This window comes from Conger conger, chromosome 1 (assembly GCF_963514075.1).
Source record: "Conger conger chromosome 1, fConCon1.1, whole genome shotgun sequence".
Taxonomy (NCBI): domain Eukaryota; kingdom Metazoa; phylum Chordata; class Actinopteri; order Anguilliformes; family Congridae; genus Conger; species Conger conger.
The window spans coordinates 64,109,266-64,129,870 of record NC_083760.1 but is presented as its reverse complement, the minus strand read 5'-3'; the positions used below and the strand labels follow the sequence as shown (position 1 = coordinate 64,129,870).

The following is a 20,605-nucleotide window of genomic DNA, read 5'->3' as shown; positions in this document are numbered from 1 at the left end:
TTTGTGCCGACTTTTGTGCTGGTCTTAATTATTTAATTGACTAATCATGTCTTATCTGATATGTCTATGAGTACCGGACACTGTTGCAGACTGCAAGTGTATCCTAAAGATTTTAAGTGCAGGCCTGAACCAGGGTAATTTATAGAGCTGTCAGCCAATTAAAAACAAGGAACAAAAACCAGTACGCAGACCAGCCTTCAAGGACCGCACCCCTGGCCTAGATTGTTCGGTACAAAATATTTATATGCTTATTTGAGCAAAATATAGCGTTAAAGCAGAGAAAAAAGCAATTTATCTCACTGTTGTTCTCCATCGCACATGCGTAGTGTCTTGAAATGAATGTTTCTCTGGCTTTTCTCAAAGAGGAACCGTAGACTAACGTAACTACGCATGCGATGGCACTTCCCAGCCTCTTGTATGGCTAAGCTAAGCAGAATAGGAGCTGATAGTTGTGATTGTCATCTTTCTTCCTTCTGCATCTTTGCTGATAGTGTACTGTACAGATAGCTCTCCCAACCTCACCTGTCAGAAATCAGAAAGCCACTTTGAATTGGAACTAATTCAGCAACTACTCCAGTGCTAAATGTGTGGAGAATTATAGGGGACGAAGGCAGGCGACTGAATGGACCCATGAGGGGGAGGGACTGCCCCAGAGAGCCTGGTGATTACCCACCTTGTGACACCTGAACTGCCTGCAAAGTATAACCTCTCAATCTCTTTCTGCAGTCCCCCGAACGCACCTTGTTATAAATAAACCTTGTATTTTTAAAGCCTGTAGATTCTGTGGTCTCAGCAGGAATCAGATCCACGGCATTTAGTAAACAAAGCACAGCTCCAGACAGACCCAGGCTTCTGACAGGAGGTGTGTGGACCGAACTTTAATTTCCACTTCTCCATCAGTGCGAGACTCTCCTGTATTTTTTCAGTCAGTGCCACATCTCGGTGCTCGCTGTGGCACGTTCCATTTGCCCAAATTACAGCAATTCTTTTTTAAACAGTTCAAGTTGAATACACCTGAAAACATCCGCCAAAACAGCTGCCAGTACACCTGCAACAACACACATCACAGAATCCAGTGCGGCTCTGTGATGACAAAATGTTGTTCCTTTTCAGTTAATTTTGTGAGAAAACAAAGCTTCATCTATGGTCATTCAAACCACTCATTAAAATTGTGTGGTACATTAGGACACTTTCACAGTATACGCAAACACAGTGGATTTTAGTGGTTTGAATACCATCATATCAAGCTAAGGCTGTAATCAAGAATTCATTATATATTTCTTGGTGGAAATGTCAAAATTGCTTGATTTTAGTAGCCAAAGAATAAAACATCATACTACTGTAGTCTAGAAATGATAAGTATGGTTAGTATTCCTGTGAATTGAAATATAAATGTTATGAATGAAAATTACTGGTAATCAAAATGCCTTCTTGAGTCGTTGTGTATTTCTTGCTTCTTAGTTTCTTGGTTGTGATGTGCCCTTGGAATGAACTTGGATTTGCTTAATTAATCACATTCACCACACTTAGAAAATCCCGTTTGTCAATCACAGTACGCACACTTAATATTCTATGCTAGCTTTTGTTTTAAATTAAACCATGTGTAGGTTTGTTTGGCTGTAATGACATGGGATTTCTGTGAAATGTTTATTCTAAAGTGATTATGGAGTTGTAATTGGAACAGCTTTGCACTGCCTCTGATCTAAAACTTTTAACGCGTAAAACCCCATTTGCAAGTATTCCTCTTCACAGTGAATTTTAACATTTTAACTGGAGTTATGATGGGGGATGTTTAGAAATGACATGTAAACAGCAATTTTCATGCACAACTTGTTCGCAAAGATAATAAGCAGCAGCCTTGCCTCGTGAATGCTGAAAATGATTACACCAGGGTGACGGTGACTCCGGGAAGAGCTCTTACCCACTGGGATACAAAGGCCATGTTAGTCAGGTTTACTTACTGAAGGATGTGTAGTGATGCATTCCTGTGGCCCAGATACTGACCATTCCGGTGCCTGCTGTAGTCAGTAGGGTAAAGAGAATGGCATCGCGTCACATTGGCATGGAGGCTTTCAGTCAGCAGGGAATTCCCCCTGCCTCATTGCAGCTTGTCTTGTTTATACGAGTTTATCACTACTGGGTGAATTCCAGCTAGCAGTGATGGCTTGCTACTTGTGTGCCCCTCTAAGCAGAGGGAGGCTTTTTATGGAGGCAGAATGGATTTTTCAATTACAATTAACCAGTCCAAGTCCCAGGGCATAAAAAAACGTTTTAAAAATGTCCTTTGTCATCATTCATTTCCTTGCTTTGTTTCTTGACCTTGATTCTGAGTGACAGCTAGCATGTTATCCGGAAGTTATAAAGACAATATGGTGTAAAAATTGTGGGAACTATGAGCTACCACGCTGAATCTCCTTAACATTTCTTCATTAAGCCACCAAATGTACTGTAACTACAATCTCATGGGGGAAAAGGGGAAATATAAGAGGAGAATATTTGCTGCCCCTCAGCTCATGTAGAGCTTAGAGGTTATATTTGCCATGTTGTGCCTTATTTAGTACATTCAGTGTTGTATATTCAGATGTGGGTAACCTCCTTTTTCAGAGAGAGGTGTGTGTGACAGACATAGCAACAGTCACACACATGCACCTCTGAAAATAGATATTTTGGGTAAGTTTTTTCATATGTGTGGCTTTCCTGGGAGAGTAGCAGTTTCCTTGTGTCTGCCAAGTACAAGTACACACACATTTAGTACTGCCAAGTGCAATACAACACATCACTTATTTAGTGTGGCTGTACATTCAGTTGTTGGTAATCTCAATGAAGCGTAATATTTCATTTTTTTCAGTGGGGTGTGTGTTTGTGTGTGTGTGCATGTGTGCTTGATAGATAAAAAAATACAATTAGAATGCCCCAGTACATCTTTGGGATGTTATACCTTTAGTACCATAATGTTTTTTTGTTGTCCTTAAAATGTAGACTATTGATATAACTATTAATGTGCAGGCCATGGAATGATTGAAAGCAGATGTCAGATAGAGAATGAAATGATCAGTTTGCTGATGTACAGTGTTCCTATTTTCTGCCTTTACCCACACTGTAAAATAACAGCACTTACATGTCACCATCAGATTAGAAACATTGAATATGTGTTACCAAACTTTGCCTCAACTGTGTGCGCGCCATTTTGGACAGCTGTAGCCAGTTTGTTTTCTTGTGTTTTCATCCCCACAGCATCACTCTTGAAAGGCCTGAAGCATGCAAACATTGTGCTGCTTCATGACATCATTCACACCAAGGAAACCCTAACACTGGTCTTCGAGTATGTGGTAAGAGTATTGACCGAATGTTATTTATAATAACACTGACCACTTTCATCATTTTAATAAAATGTTTTTTTTGTCAACTGATTACCCATTGCTGTAAAATGTTTAAAATGCAAGCTGGTCTGCAAACTGTGCAAATTTTATTGAGAAGGAATCTGTGAGATTAAGATCAAGGGGAGCGCCTGTTTGGATTGGCATTCATAAGCATAAATCATTCCTGTGTGGGCCAATGACACTTTCATTGGGGCTCATTTTCATTTCATACTAACATTACCAGAAGACCTAACATGAATTTCATACTAACAGTACCAGAAGACCTAACATGAAATTAATGTTTTTATTATCTTTTGATATAAGGATATTCCATGAGTATGAAGTAATAACTGCAAATTGACCTCGTAACTTCTGCAGTCACAAGAACAAAAACACATGTCTGCCCCCTTTTTACTTCATGAGAATACAGCGGAGGAAAGTCTATTGGCTTGTTTCCGTCATTGTGCCCAAATCCACGTTTCTTTTTAGTTTTCATGGACTACCTTCCAAACCTTGGGTCAAAAATGACATTTTGTTTGCTCTGAAGCCCTGATAATCGAAGGCAGGCCTGTATCTCCCTGCCAGACATTGCAGGGTGGTTCTACCTTGGTTTGCTTTTATTTGGCCTTTTCTGGGTCCTCAAACCAAGCTCTGGAACATAGTTTCACTTTCTTGCACCCGAGGATATTAATAGCACATGTCCTTCTCTGTTCCTCATAGCTTTGGTTTTCCTTCTCTGCAGATGTTTACAACTACTGTGTGAAGCTGTTGCACATATGCTTCTTTTTTTTCATTTTATTTTGCCCAGCAAGGGATTTAGGAATAAATAAATCCTCTGTATCCAGTTATAGATGTATGGCTGCTCAGTAAAATTCATCTTTGCATTCTTTACACTTAAGTTTCTCACAAAAATAAAACCAAGTCAGTGAGCAAACCTTGTTTAAGGGAAAAACTTGTGTATCTAAACTTGTGTAAACTGATTTTCTAAATGAAAAGTTTTATGATTCTGTCTTTGATGTCTGGCGTCTGTAATGGATTAAGTGCAAATCTAATGTGTGTTGAGTCCCTGAGATATGTAATCTTGGTTTAATATTTCATTTCAATGCAGGTTTTTACTGTCAACTTTAACGTAGTCAGTGAAAGCCCTCTAGTGGTGAAACTGTTAGTGAGACTCAAGCAAGTATACCATATAAGATCCTCTGATTGGTAATTATTAATTTTATTTTTTGGTGATGAATTATAGTGGGAGGTGTTAAAGGCTTTGATGATGTAAGAGTTTGTCCAAAGAGCGCTGTAAAGTTGAATAATGTTGAGTGTGATTCTCTACATTAGTGGTATTTGGATGATCCATCATGTACAGAAAAGCAGTGGTCTTCAGTTTCCTCTTTTTGAAAGAATATTTGTTATGGCCTGGACATCTCCCCCATATTATTTATAAAGCAGTAAGATGATGAAATATTATCTGAATATTATCTGTAAACTAAAAATATGCCGAAGCTATTACCTATTCTCTTCCATGTGGAAGGTGTGCTGACATTGTGCAGATATAGGTCTGGACATAGTCACTGTGTTATTGGCTCTGAATTACATTTTTGATGACATAAACAATAATGGCCCTAATATTTTGTTGTCCGTGATTAAAGAGCCAATCTATGTCTGATATGGGTCTTGTTTGTTCCCCATCGGGATAGGCTGCAGAGAAGCTGAGGGTTATTTGCAGAAATATGTTTTCAGTTGGGATTTAGACACATTGTATTAATCCTGAAGCTTTACCCAGTTGAGTGTAGCCCCTGACTCTGTGAGCAAAATGCAACTGTGAGCAAAATGTGTATATATTTAGATGTGCCAAGTGTTTATAAATCTGACTTCTAAGTTTTTATGCACCAAAGACTTCTTCTTTGGTGCATAAATACTCTTTCCTCACTCTTCTAAATTTGCAATCTCTCAATCAGCCAACAATTCCTCAGAGGATTATAGTTTCCGTTGCTGTGACAAGCAAAGAATAAATGATTAGTTGAAACTGAAATACAACCATCAGCAAATAAATGACATGCAGTATCATTATGAAAGTAGACTCTAAGGCAGTGACATGTTGCAGTAATCTTGGTTGTATAATAAGAGTGACTTATTACCTACAGTACTATGAAGAAGAATGAGAGTTTGAAGCAGAATTCACACAGGCCACATCCATGCCTCCACAACTCACACACAGATATTTAAAATGTGCAAAACTCATCTTATCAGAGACCTGACTAGCTCCATCAGTGTTCTGTATCCAAATTCTTCTCAGTATCTTTAATTCCAGACCTTTCTCCTCACCTACCTTGTCTCTGCCCAAGCTAATCAATTCCTTTCCACGGCGGGTTGTTAATAATGACTGACAGGTGGGGAGAGCGAGGGAGAGTGCAGGTTTTGCACAGCTCTGATTAAGATGGACAGACTGTTCGGAGCATGTGTGAACAGAGTGAATTATTCATGATGGAAACGTATTTATTGGGAAACAGTGGGAGCGTGCAAATATCAGTGCCCTATGAAAAACCTGAATCTGTGGCCAGGAAAGGCAGAGAGCAGATCAGGGTAATTCCTTTCTCTCCCAATGCTGTTGACTTGTTACAAGACGGCACTGCCTCAAGGCACTCTTTTGTCGGTTTTGGAAATACTGAGTGCAGAAAATAAGAAAGTTTGATGCATGTGGACTCAATGGAATCCTATCAGACATTAAAACATCTGCAAAATATCAATACATGAATTCTGAGTGCAATGGTTAATAAGTGTGCATGTGTACATTGGTAAATATGCAGATCCTGTTTAGCAATATCTGCTTACTGTAACAGTTTATAGAGAAATTGGACTCTTGATGTGGACTCCCTCGATGTGGATTTTGCCCATGCTTTATATCTTCAACAAAGAGATCCATCCATTCAAGGTGTTTAGCTTATATATGAATGCCTTGCTGCTGAATACTGAATACTGTACTGACCCCTGATGGTTGCCTGTCTCCTCCCCAGCACACTGACCTGTGCCAGTATATGGACAAGCATCCAGGAGGTCTCCATCCCGACAATGTGAAGGTGAGTCGGTTGAGTGTTCAGACATGTGACCCTGAGCAGTTACCTGTGCCCAGACAGCATCTATCAGTCCTGCCAGAGGGGTAAGGTAAAACCATTCTGTCTGACCTGCTTTCCCTTTCAGAGGAATCCTATTGCATCTCCTTTAAATTCACTGCTCGTCGTCCTATATAAAAGTCACTAAAATGTAGTCTACTGATAAATCCTGCAAAATCTGAGGTATGAGGACATGCTTAGATGCTCTGGTATATGATTGATTGTCGGATTGATTGATTCATATTTTAAGTGTCATGCACCTTACGGTGCCCTGCCCAAGAGGGCCCAATAAGACACTAAGTGTATACATTCAATGTATACATTACATATTAGCTCAAATTGAATATTAGGTACATGTATATGTAATACTGGATGGCATTGATATATAGATATACAGAACGCTGTTGTTTGTTTAAAAATGTGTTTGCATTAACACAGTAAGAGCCGATCGTGCTCAACTCTGATCCTCATGTTGACAAATGCCAATAACAGACAAGGGCAATCAAAAGCCTAGAATCACAACCAATAGATACTAATACACTTATCAGAACCAGCTAAGAGGCCAACTGTCCAATTACTTTTGGGCCTCTAAAATCGGGGGACTATGAATAAAAATGTAATTCCTAAACAGATCACCCGATATGGATGTAAATACCCTCAAATTAAAGGTGACAGTCTGCATGTTAACCTCACACTGGTTCATTTCACTGTGCTGGAGTACAGCGCAAAAAGAACAGAAATTGTGCTGCTGTTGAAATACTTACCGACTGCACTGTATGCCATAGAACAGGTTTCCACTGGCTGATGAGATGTTGTGATCCCCATAGTTGGGTTGTGGGCGTCCAGTAATGAAAACTGAATATGTTACACTCAGCACTTGGAGTGGTGTTATTTCTGCCTGTGCTGGCACAGATGCTATGCTCTAGTGCAGAGAGTACACACAGGAGCAGGTGCACTGGAAAACGGGGGCATTGGTTCAAATTGTTCCAGCACTTTTCATGGACTAGTTTTTCTATGTGTGTGTGTGTGTGTGTGTGTGTGTGTGTATACGCGTGTACATGTGTGCATGCTTGACATGACACACGGATTTAGTGTTCAGAATTAGAGGGCGAGAGGATCTGTTGGAAGGAATGAGGCCAAGAGGCAGGAGTAAGATTGTACGTGTGTTATGTAATGTATTTCACCTTTTGTCATCAAGGATTTGCATAAGTAATGCATTTATCCTGCCGACAGCCTCATTGGAATTCAGATGAATAATTTAGGATTTAAGGACACATGAAACATTACAGAAATGGTGGTTCCCTCACATTTTTTCCAGTTTGTTAATATATTCTCTGTACTCTTCATGTATTTTTCTGAAAGATTGGAACTAGTGCCCTCTCTTTTTCCTGTAACTGCCAGGCTTTTGTTAGTTAATTTGTAAATGTTGTACTTGTCCTCTGTAAAATGCACATTTTCATGCCTGGCACATTGGGACCAAAGGTTGTCTTAGTGCGTTTATGCTTATTTTCATTCCCAGTTGAGATGTAATGAAAAACATCATGAAACAAAAAATATATACATTTTCTCCAAAATGGAGGGGGCAGTCATATACTGTATATCATCACCCATTGCTGAAATCTTCGCTATTGATTCGTAGAGTTCAGACAGGCTGTGACCTTTGAATGCAAGTGCCTGTTCTTATCACACCACAGCCCACTCACACTGGAATAACTTAAAGACATGCAGGTGTCCCATCAACCAGCAGGGGTCGATAGGGAGTGATGACATGTGGATACCTGTTGATTGAATTCTCCCTAGCCCTGAGCACCCCTGGGCTAATGGACACGGTTGATAATGGCAAAGTGGGATTTGATCCTGGACCATCGGTCCGTCAACGCACGACAACAAGAAAGGTGCTTTAACCAGATGAGCCACCCACTGAGTTACTAATCTTAATAATCATACTGTGGATATATCACAACTGTATGTTGTCATAATCTACAATAGAAATATGATGTACGCAATATTCTCTGTACATTATTACAAAGGTGAAAGTGACATATGTTCTGAACATTTGCATTTTTACATTAAATCTGGATTGTATGCATGGTTTATCATTGATTATAAACTCTTCAGCCTGTAGCGCTATTGTATATGAACAGATGGAGAACAGAGAATTGCAGGAATGGTTCAGTAGCCCAGCCACATTTAGGAGGGAGAGGCTGCCTGTCAGACAGTCACAGTGTATAGGGGAGCCTCATTATTCATTAGCTGAAACCAAAATAAGCCCATTCCTGAAATGCTAGCCAAGATGGAACTTTGTGGTCCAGTTCTTGCCATGGCCTTGAAAACTATTAAATCTTTGGATTGAGCAATCACGAAACTGTCAGTTAAAGGGGGATTATGCATTTAGAGTAGGTCTAGCTGAATCCTTAATTCTTGATATCTCAATAAATATAATGTCAGTTAATATTTTCTCCTGAGTGGCAAGATGGAGGTCCTAAATGTGCTGATGTTATCCATGCAAAGTTATTAAACCTCAATTTCAAATATTTAATCACTTCTGCCATAGTTTTAATCAGGAGCGAAGAGAAGCCTCCATTTTCTCTGTAAAAATGTCCTCATTACCTTGTGGAGTGGCTGATTCTGCCACCAGAGCTGAGAGGAGCTTGGGTGGTGAGGCACATATCTACTAATCATTAAAATACAACCTATTAGGCCCTCTGCTATTGGCTGGATGAAATGTATTAATTTAGAGCCAAGCGCTCAGTCATTTAACTACTAATGTAATTACTGGTCAAGCCGCCACAGTAGATAATCAAACACTCCCAGCCACTCGCAGGAGCTGAAAATGTAAATTATAATACTCTGTTGGAAATGGATGGTTCTGCTAGAAAAACTGGGTAACTGACTATTTCATTACATTCTGACTTCAGAGGATTCCTGACAAACTACATAGAATATATATTTTTTCCATTACTGGGCCCCATATTACATTCTGTGCCTAGCAGGCTCCCTTGCCCAGGCTGACTTCCCTGCTTATATTTTATGTTATGCAGGTATACAGTGCGGTATTTGCTAAAGGAATTCAGGGTACTCTACTGTATGTGCATCACTCAAGGGAACAAGCTTCAGTGCCCCATCTAGGATTCATAAGTGCAACTGCTGTAGTTTCTCTGCTGGTCTCCCCATGTCCACAATCGCCCGTGCTGCCACCCCGCACCATTGAGCCACCGTCTTGCCTAGTGCTGCAGAAAGGCAAAGGCTGTGCCTGGTAGCGGTTCAAAACAAACTTTATCTTATCAAAGAATGCAGTTTTTTCCTGCTCTGTGACACCTAGTGTTGCAAAACGGGCTTTTGGCTCAAAATACAAAAACAAAATCAATGAAGAGTACTTGAGTAAACACTGGTACAAATCAGCTTGCAATCGTCTAGAGAAAATGGTAGAATGTCCCACCCCTAGTTGTAATGGTTTTTCCGGGACACCTCTTGATTGATTTGGCACGGAAGCTTGGGCCTGGAGAGTGGGCAGACTGGCGGCTCAACTTGCACTCAAGTTGATTCAGGGATCGATCTGGCACGGACACAAAGACAAAAGTGACACAGATAATTACATAAACAAAATGTCATCCGAGCTCTGACTGAATTGTTTTAAAACAAAAGAGCTCTTATTCATGCTTGTCTGGTCAATACATCGTAACAAATGTCAATGAATTAGACTAATCATCAATTAATCATCATCAAAATCAATGCTAACATAATGTGCTTATCTTAAGTTTAGACTTACCATATAGACTTACCATATAGACTTAAGCCATTCATCATGTTCAAAGGCATTTTTCTAGCCTGAGGACAATTTATTTTCACAAGGGCCTCATAATGTCTCAGATGTTGGTAGAAATAGTCAGTTTTATTGGTATGGTCCTGTGCTGGTAATGACATTCAGAAAGGGGTGGCACAGTAATGGATATGCTAACACACAGTCCCCCTGGGTTTGATTACTCTTTGCTGAGGTCTCTTCCTCCTTTAACAGGAACAAAGCAGGTGTAAGGCTGGTGGAGTAATGTTACGCCAGATTAAGACACTCGTTTGCAGATGGTTTTGGAGGTAAATGAGAAATTGGCACGTTGAAACAAAGCAGATGCGACCGGGCGCACGGTCCATTTGATACCCACTCTACCCCCATTGATTTATTGACTCCCATACAGGTTTTAACTTGGTGCAAGCCAAGCTGTTTCTTAAAGTCCCCTTCTATCTCCCTTCAGCTCCCAAGTTACATTTTCCTCCACAAAAAGGAAATCTGGCTGTGCCCCTCGCTATTATAGCACCTGGCATTATTTAGATTTTTGGTCACGTTTGATTGGCTGATTAAATATTTGCATTAACAAGCTGGTGTACAGGTCTACCTAATAAAGTGGTCACTGAGTGTATATTCAATATTTTAAGAAAATGTTATTCAATCCCCAAGAAAAAAAAGAAAAAAACAATAGACATTCTGCAGTTTGTTATTTTACAACATCTTTGATTTGATAATTGATATTTTAAGTAAAAAATTCCATTAGCCATATTTGAAAAAAATTATCACGGTTGATGATTGGCCTGTTGGCAGGTAAATATCTTACTTTGTCTCAAATGGTAGGTTTAATTGAAATGCTATAATATGCGTATGTGTTTGATATAGGAGTGGCCTGTAGCGTAGTGGTTAAGGTAAATGACTGGGACGTGCAAGGTCGGTGGTTCTAATCCCGGTGTAGCCACAATAACATCCGCACAGCCGTTGGGCCCTTGAGCAAGGCCCATAACCACGCATTGCTCCAGGGGAGGATTGTCTCCTGCTTAGTCTAATCAACTGTACGTCGCTCTGGATAAGAGCATCTGCCAAATGCCAATAATGTAATATATATGTGTGTGTGTTTGTGTGCTTACATGCATATGTCAGCATATTATATAAATCATGCAGTTATATCCTTTGCTATTCTCTTGAAACCAAATCTAATCTATAAATCTCAAGGTGTTTTCTATAAATGCTTCTCCTTTGGCATGGCTCACTGGGCTGCACTGAACCTGGGATTGACATCCCTGATGTGATAAGTTTATCGATATTCCAACAGGGCGGTGGGCCGTTATTGAGCATTGTGGCCCCCCGCTGGCCCTGCCGTTCCGCCCGGACGCTTTTCTCCACACTGTCTGGCTGTTAATTAGCAAGGATCTATCTTCGTCTGCTGGGCCTCTCTGATACCTTCAGCCAGATGGACAGATCCAAGGTCCGCAATTATATCTGGGGAGTAGTGGTCTCCTACCAGATGTCGTGTCTGTCAGGCAGCCAAGTCTGCTTTCAGTGGTAGTTTAGGGTTAGGTGTTGAGAGTCCGGCGTGGTGGACTTAGGTTCTGACACAATGGCCAAACCAAACAATTTGTCTTTAAAGTGTAATTGTTGTATCATATGTATTGTATTTGCCTTCACAGGGCTTAGGATTTCTTCTAACCCTGTTCAGCATTAGCAGAGATCATGTCGATCCTTCTGCTCGAGAGTTGTCTGTATTCAGTGAAGTCAGGTAAAACTCAACAGTATTCCCTGTTCAACACTCAGCTATGTAAAAAAATAAATTGAGAATTAATTTTAATTGCACTGGCTGAAGAACAATGGAGAATTTGATGAGTGTGTTTGACACACGCGAGTAAACATGTATTCCCCATGCCGATTTCAGCCTGTCGTTCATTATTCGCGATGCAGTCTGCGGAATGCTAAGCTGTTGACCCCGCCAACTCCAGATGCCAGTCGCACTTGATCTCTGATTGGACGACATGCGTCTCTGCTCTGCCTAATTGGCCGAAACCTTCGTAGTGCTCAGAAGGAGTTATTTATTCAGTGACAGTAATGAGATTTGAACGTGGAGGAAAAACAGGGAAAATAGAGCTCACCTTTTAAACTGATGGTTTTTTTTATAGGTTGAGAAAGCACTGTTGAGAAGATATCTATTTTCATCTGTAATGTAACTAACACACCATTTAAAGGATTGATGCAATTTGGTGGTTATCAAATAATGGTGTTAATTCATATCATGAGAAAATACATGAGGTCAACTTCCATGACCTCAGTGTTTTAATTTATTGGGCTCATCAATCTAAGTGTATGCATGCTTGTTAATTCACTAAGATAAAAACATGAAAACTGTTGTGTATTTCAGAGTGAATGCTTCGTTGTCTTAAATTCAGTATCTACTGTAATCACACATCTTCAATGTTTTATTTGAACCAATGGGAGGTCTGTTGTTCACAAGAAATGTATAACTACGTACACATGATATGTAAGTGTGCTGAAACACCATTATCCTTATGTCCATTATGCTACTTGGTATATTTTGCTCTAATGGAACTACCTGAATGCTAATATCTCTATTTAAGTACACAAGGTGCCCCTTATATAAGGTCATTATTATGTGATATTGTCATTTCTATAATATGTATGAAAGCTACTCTACCTCCCAGTTGCCTCCCGATGGTGTAACTGTAACCAAGAGTAATCTTTCAGCTGTTGTTGTAAGTTTTTTTCATCCCAATGGATGGTAGACTTCAGGATCTATTGGCATGATGGCCAATCTGAAGGATTTTCATGTCGCCCCCATAGACACAGTGTTGCCATGTTCTGTTGCTTGAGATGTGTTGGCAGTCTAGCTGGAGGCCTGATGTTCCTGAGTTCCTCAGTGAGTCCCTTCTCCTCTGTCTCCCCCAGCTCTTCCTGTTCCAGCTGCTGCGGGGTCTGTCCTACATTCACCAGCGTTACATCCTGCACCGGGACCTCAAGCCGCAGAACCTGCTCATCAGCGACATGGGCGAGCTGAAGCTGGCCGATTTTGGTGAGACTCAGTATACGTGGCTGTTCACCATTGTCTGTCAAGCATGATGTGGGATTGTGTTCATATGCACACTTTCAAACCATGTTGAGCACCCATTCCTTGGCCTTTGTGGTGCAAAGCAGATAAAGTATCTTTAGTGGCATAATATAATGAGAGTGACCTACACCATTGGTCCTGGCTAAGGAAAATAAAGCTACTATTTGGCATTTGTGTGCTTTCATCTCAAGGGGGTGGCCAACCAGTCAAACACCAAGTCCAAACATATGCCCTACCACTACATCATAGCCTCATGTTCGCACCGACATACACACACAGACACACACACAGACACACATACATATTTGCATTATGTCATCTGTTTCTGGGTTGAAAAGACTGATTCACAAACGTAAGTTGACCCAAACATTGACAGTAGTTTCAGTGCAGCCCGTTTAACATTGGGATATTTCTCCATCAGCTCAGCCTTTCCAAAACTCCTTTTGCCAGAACAGATTTCAGTCTGTCATCCTCAGAAGGTTTAAGTATCTCAATCTGAGATGTTGCTTTGTCGGTCACTAATGGGGCTTTCAAGCAGTTCAATTCAGCATTGAAAGGTAAAATGGGATTGTTGTCTGTGGCCTTTTCAGCTGTAGATCTGACCTCAAAATTCTCCTGGAGTGTTGCACACGATGCTGTGCTCTGTCTTAAGGCTTCAGCTGTTTCTGAGTGTTAGTTATCCTTTTGGAAGTTGTGTCTTGAACAGCTTGGGTTTGTTGACAAAGGTGAACACCCTGGTGCACTAGGTCAGGCAACATCATTACTTCAGTCTGTTCAATCGATGCTGCATATCCAGCAAAAACGTCATAGCTGAAATGCACTGAGGGTCGAGGATCTCAGGATAGTCTACGTGCTTCTCTTTTTTTTTTTAAAGAATAGCTTCACAGCACTAAAAAGTTAATTGAAATAATAAACACATTACCATTTAAAAGCCGCCTCACAGTGCGATGGAGCAGCAGATCAAAGGGAAGTTCTTAATCAAGCTCAGCAATGAGATTGTCTGTGGTTTGCATGCGTGAAAACATAATACACAATTTCCACCATGGGTGTCATGATGCGGTCTAAATTCAGCTTTTTGGACAGCAGGTGTTGCAGTGAAACGTCCAAAATTCTGGAAACCTGTTGGCAGTTTTACATAGCCCTTGATAGATCGGGCCGTAAATAGGGCTATAATAATTCCTCTATGGCTTTTGCCATGAGTTTTGATAATGGCACCTTACCTTATTTTAGGTAAAAAGCAAATTAATTGAGGGCTTCAAAAAAAAAAAAAAGTATAAAAGAGTATAATTTTATTTAAAAAAATATATAGAGGCAAAGCTGTATGTGACTCAAAAGCCTTGGACTAGACTAAACAAACAATATTGAACAGAGAATGAAGAAAACAAAGAGGGCAGGCTATTAGCAGCTCTTTAATTTGTTTTGGCTTGAGATGGCTCGATGAGTCTCAACAAATAGACACAAATGGTAAACTGAGAGGCTTCTATAATCTGACCCTCCCTTCTCCCTTCACACAAGTGACTATGTATCACTCTTAATAGTAGTGCTTTCATGTTACCATCCAGCGTCAGAGTCAGATCACTTATCAACTTGAGGACTTAAGGCTAAGGACAACAAATTGTGCATGCAACTGAAGGCATTGCAAAAAACAACAAAAAACTAAAAGTTCAGTGTGGTGTCTTGATCGTGACCGGTGATGAAAATGTCCTGTTATGCCTTTTAAGCGGCCACTCGCAGGTTGAAAACGATGACCTGTTCCAGTCAATCCGAATGGGGCAGCGAGAGGGTTGAGTGTGGCATATGGTAATTCTCTTTGCTTCCATGGTGCTGTTCACTACTCAATTCAAAGCCTAGGAGGCAGGGGGTTTTGAGCCGGGCGGGCGGGGGGTAGGAGGATGCGGTGGAGTGGACAGGGCCAGGGGAGCTTCAGAAACCCCACAGTGCCTTAGGAAGGTAAAACCCTGTGAGCTGACAGTACAGACCCCCCCCCTCCCTCTGCTGCCTGCCAACCAGACCTATCACATGACTGCTCTGTTGTTCATCACTGCCTTATATGCACAATTTGTCTGCGGAACAAATCCTGTGTCAGCTCTTTGCGCCTTGTATTTATATTTTAATGAGAAGCCAGGCAAAGATTAAGAAACAAAAAGGCTATGGGAAAAATCAATTCTCTCCTTTGGAAGTGGCTGTCTGATCCATTTGCTGCCAGTACTAAGCACAAAAGGCTGCATTTCTGCCTGTCAATACAGATTTAATGTGCATCGTATTATTTGTTTATTTAGAAGGTTTAGTGAGTTATGCCTTGCCCATATTTTACTGGTGTAATTTCAGGAAGGGTTGTTAGCGGTTCATGAGCGGTATACCTGAGATATATCACAAACATTCAGACGCCTTAAGAAAATGGACTGTAACATCTTCCTGTAACTCACCTCCATTTCAATGATTTACAAAAAAAATAAGGAAATGTTGAAATGGATTCTGTCCCAACAGTGTTTATTGGGTATGCTTCATCATGTCTGCAGGCTCATGGGTTTATATTTGTGTATATATGAGTATACAATCAGTGAACACTTTATTAGGTATTTATTAGACTTATTTTTTTCGACTTATTGGTCTTCTGCCCCTGTAGCCTCTCCACTTAGAGGTTTGACACATTGTGTGGTTAGAGATGGTCTTCTGCATACCGCTGTTGTGCAGTGAAGTGCGGTTATTTGCGCTCCTGTCTCCTTCCTGTTAGCTTCGACCGGTCTGATCTGTTGTGTGTGAAAATCACAGCAGATCAGTCATTCTTCATTCTTCTACACTCACTGAGTGTATGTACGTGTGTGTACCAGACCGCTGTGCCTATACATGCACGTAATATTTGTGATTGTTTGTTCTGACTGATGTATGTATGTGTGTGTATGCGTGTTTGTGTGTGACTGTGTGCATTTATAGACAGTATACTTGCCTGAATGCATGTCTGAGTGTTTGTGTGTGTGTGACTGTATGCATTTATAGATAGTATACCCTGCCTGAATTAATGAATGCATGTGTGTGTGTACGTGTTTGTGTGTGACTGTATGCATTTATAGGCAGTATACTTGCCTGAATGAATGAATGCGTGTGTGTGTGTGCACGCGTGTTTGTGTGTGTGTGACTGAATGCATTTATAGATAGTATACTTGCCTGAATGAATGAATGCGTGTGTGTGTGTGCGTGTTTGTGTGTGTGTGACTGTATACTTGCCTGAATGAGTGTGTGTGCATGTGTGTGTGTGTGTGCAGGTGTGTGTGCGTGTGTGTGAGTGTGTGTGTGTGCATGCGTGCGTGTGTGTGTGTGCATGCGTGCATGTGTGTGTTTGTGTGTGTGTGTGCGTGCGTGTGTGTGTGTGGGTGGGTGTGTGCGTGCGTGTGTCTATGCATTTTGCCTGAATGAATAAATGCATGTATGTGTGTGGGTGTGTGCATGTGCACATGCTTGTGTGTGTGCGTGCGAGTGTGTGCGTGTGCGTGCGTGCGAGTGTGTGTGTGTGTGTGTGTGTGTGTGCGTGCGAGCGTGTGTGCGAGTGTGTGTGTGTGGGTATGTGTGTGCGTGTGTGTGTGAGTGTGTGTGTGCATGTGTGTGTGTGCGTGTGTATGTGTGCGTGTGTGTGTGTGCATGTGTTATGTTCTTGTCCATGAGTGGCAGTAACAGGGCTGAATTTGGCTCAGGAGTGTGCGGCTGGCTGCTCCTAATCACCCCGTGCTCCGTCTGGCACATCCATGGAAAACCCTGCTCTGGCCATCAGGGCACAGCAGAGCTCTGCCAAATCACTCTTTTCACCCCCAAACAAAATGAGTTGTTCCAGGACAGCTGCTTGGTCAGCCATTTGGATGGAGGGTTGGGCATATGGCTCTGGGTTCAGTTTCCCACCGACATGAAGGGCAGCAGGATACATTCAGCAAAGATTGATTACACTATTTATCTGTTTAACTGATGGACCAAGATGTAAGGGTATATGGTTATATTTTAAAGTGTGGCTGTTTGCCTGCTCCTGTCTGTCTTATTGACTGTTGACTTATCTCACAATTAAATGATTTTTTAAGATGGCAAGGACCAGTACAGATGGCATTTATTTGTCCTGGGAATGATTAGATTTAAAATCTTGCATGTGCTATTTTTTACTTGGTGTGAAGTGTATTGAATCAGGATAGGAAGATATCAATCTTACTCCTTTCCCCTTGCAGAGCTGAGGCCAGGTTACAGTAGCTCAATTAGATCAGGTCGTTTTCTTCTTTTTTCTGGTCCTGCTGACAGCTCAGTCTGCTAGCGTTGCTGGTACTGGCCTACTTATACGAGAGCCAGCGAGCGCCATACTGCAACTGTTGCTTCTGTTGGCATCAGTGCTAACACCTGAGGAAATTAACTGATCTCAGTGCTAAAAGCAGAGGAAATAAACTGATTGCAGTGAACATCCAGACGAGAGAAGAGTTATATGGGTTGTAACTCTATACAGGATGCACTTGATATATTTTTAAACACCTAACACCAAACACATTGGCATGAATGGGTCTGCCCATTAAATCTGTGCCCAGCAGTGGCATAGCTCTTCGTTTAATTCCCATGTCTCTAGTCGACACACCACAGTGGAAAATAGAACAGGTACATGCGGTTATTTGACATATTTCACTGGTGTTCTCTAATGTACTCTTACATTCAGCCCAGCCCACCTCTGACCTCATCGTTCGCATATCACTCCCCCTCCCTTCCTTCTTTAGTAACTGTGGCATTATGGCATCCATTAGAGCAGTTCCCATAGTTATCTGTACTGTAAATTAATTGGGGCAGTGCAGCAGTGCCTGTTCTGTGAGGGGGCAGCTTGGACCCGATATTCCAGGGTTATTCATCCATGGAATGTTTACCTCACCTTGCAGTGGATATTTTCATAACCAAGTTGGACATAACGCCTGATGAACGTTATACTACAGACAAATTGAGGAGCCTGGCTGGGCTAAATGGTCTGTTCTTGTCAGTAAACATTGCTTTACGTTTATGTATAACAAATTATGTAGGTTTGACATTAAATGTTTAAGGACCCTGCACCTGCATCTATCACTTGCCTTCACCTTTATTACACCGGATTCAAGTATTCGGTGGATTGTGGTTTGGTTGCAGGTGATAGATTGAGAAAGAAGTGGCTGGCCCGGTGGGCCAGTCTAGCTCCCAATGACAGCCTTGCTTAAATTTTACAGTGGAAAAGGGGTATAAATATCCTTACTTAGCATCTAGCATTGAACTTCATGTCCCTAAAACTAAGAACCCAGCTGCTACCCCTCCCACAGTGCTGCACTACGTCTTGGAGCTGCCTCTGGAAAATAAAATACTATTGATTTCCCCATAAAGGTCTGAAAAACCAATGATTTAAAGAAAAAGCAAATACTTAAAAACATTTTATGCTTTTTTGCTGTAAATGTTGTTCTTGTTTTTGTACCTTTATTATGGATAGTTTAATTAAATGGAGAGTTGTGGATTTACATAAATATTATCTGTTATATCAAATAAATCTTATTTTCATTAATCAAGTTCATGGACTATGGGGAGATGTGAATGCAAATTCTACTCACACAAAAACAACTAGTACCAGACCCACCCAAGATGCTGTACAGTAACAAAGTGCTCTGTCTTCACCGTTGAGAGACCGTAGATGTTCAAGTTCAGTGATGTCATGCAGCAGGAATTGTGGCCCCTTGTCCTCTGTGTGAATGAATGGGAAACGCCAGAGTTATTCTGCTTAATCAAGCCTTATTGTGCGTGCGCGGAATGGGAATGACTGCCGTGTGCACTGATTATGGTACCTTTGTAGCTCACGATTCCCTTTGAAAGACCATTTCTCACTACAGATGAAAGTGCATTTAGTAGGTTTTCTGCGATCTGCTGGGACATTCTTCTGAACATAATGGGTTTGCACACTGTATAAAACAAGGAAATTCTCGATCATTTGGATCCTACTTTTCCTCTTTGAGCCTTTGTGCTGGGTCCAGGTGAAGTTTAACTTGTTTCACCCAAAGACAATTTTCAGAATAGAATTCTAATTATGGTGGTTCATTTGAAATGAGAGAAATGAGCAATTAAATCGTAATTTTTTCCATTTAAAAGTGGCTATTGTCTACAGTAATTCTGGTTGTTTTTTTCTTTTTTATTGAATACTCACTATTATACGTAGCAGAACTCACTGGCACATATGTGGCATAGATGCACCAGATGCAGTCAAAGAAAATGGGTCACATTTTCAAGCATGTTCCATTTTGCTCTGTTCTCTATAGTAGAGGAAAATGTTGGGGAAACATTTGGGGAAATAGACTAGTGCTTTTTTACTGCCTTTCTACCATCCTGGTAGAAGTAAATATAGAATATAGAAGTAAAAATATAAAAAAGTAAATTCATTCTTTGTTTCATTCCCATGGCAAGGTAAACTCTGTGTTCTTTAAAAATATACCTCAATGTCTCAGTCTACCACAGTTTAAAGACAAAAAGGTTTGCATTTGGATCATATTGCTCCTGCAGATTTTTTGTTTCATTTACTTCCAGAAAGCTATGTTGTTAGCAGCAGACCTATAACTAGATGCATGCAAATGATGCTGTTGATTTGGAGATACACAGTATTATGTGCGAAAACACCGTATTGATAATTTGGTTATGTAAATTTTTGTCCTATTGCAGTACCTTTCATTCTCTGAAAACTATCTTTACGTAGCTGAATGGTTGCCATTTCATTCCAATAAAGTTACCATGAGAATAGGAAACTGCCATGGGTTTCTGATTGCTGCAGTAACATGTTAAATTGTATTTCAACATTCCAGTAATTGCTGATCCCAGGTCAGTGATTTAATGCAGTATGGAAATGAGGAGAGAAACTTGTATTTGGTGGAAAAAGGAGAGGTTATTAGAATGCATGAAAGAATGCTTGTGCCAGTAGCCAGAACAAATGCTGGCCTAAATGAATTTTCACATCACACCTCTTCTTGCTTCTTTGATTTTTCTTTTTCTTTTTTTTCTTCTTTTTTTTGAACGTGAAACAACTTTTATTGAATTGCATATGCCTTCAAACTGGCTAAGTGCATATGACTGAATCTTAGAGACTGTATTGAGGTCTGAAATGTCACCTTTTGCTTAATGTTTTCACACTCTTTATATGAGGGTTTTTCAAGTGGTTTTGATTCAGGAACCCCTACCCTGGAAGGCATCCTGGTGTCCCCATTAGACATTAAAAAGGCAATCATGAGCCTTGGAGGAGGGGGGGGGGGGGGGT

General features: G+C 40.8%; 1 protein-coding gene across 2 annotated transcripts in view; it reads left to right on the top strand.

Moving 5' to 3' along the window:
- The window catches only part of cdk14 (cyclin dependent kinase 14), a 139,653-nt gene that overhangs the window by 46,763 nt on the left and 72,285 nt on the right, over nt 1–20,605 (top strand). For both annotated transcript variants that reach the window (XM_061263847.1, XM_061215568.1), the window contains 3 exons: nt 3,235–3,329; nt 6,368–6,430; nt 13,179–13,302. In XM_061263847.1, coding sequence (XP_061119831.1) covers nt 3,235–3,329; nt 6,368–6,430; nt 13,179–13,302 — 282 coding nt within the window. The remainder of the gene's footprint in view (nt 1–3,234; nt 3,330–6,367; nt 6,431–13,178; nt 13,303–20,605) is intronic.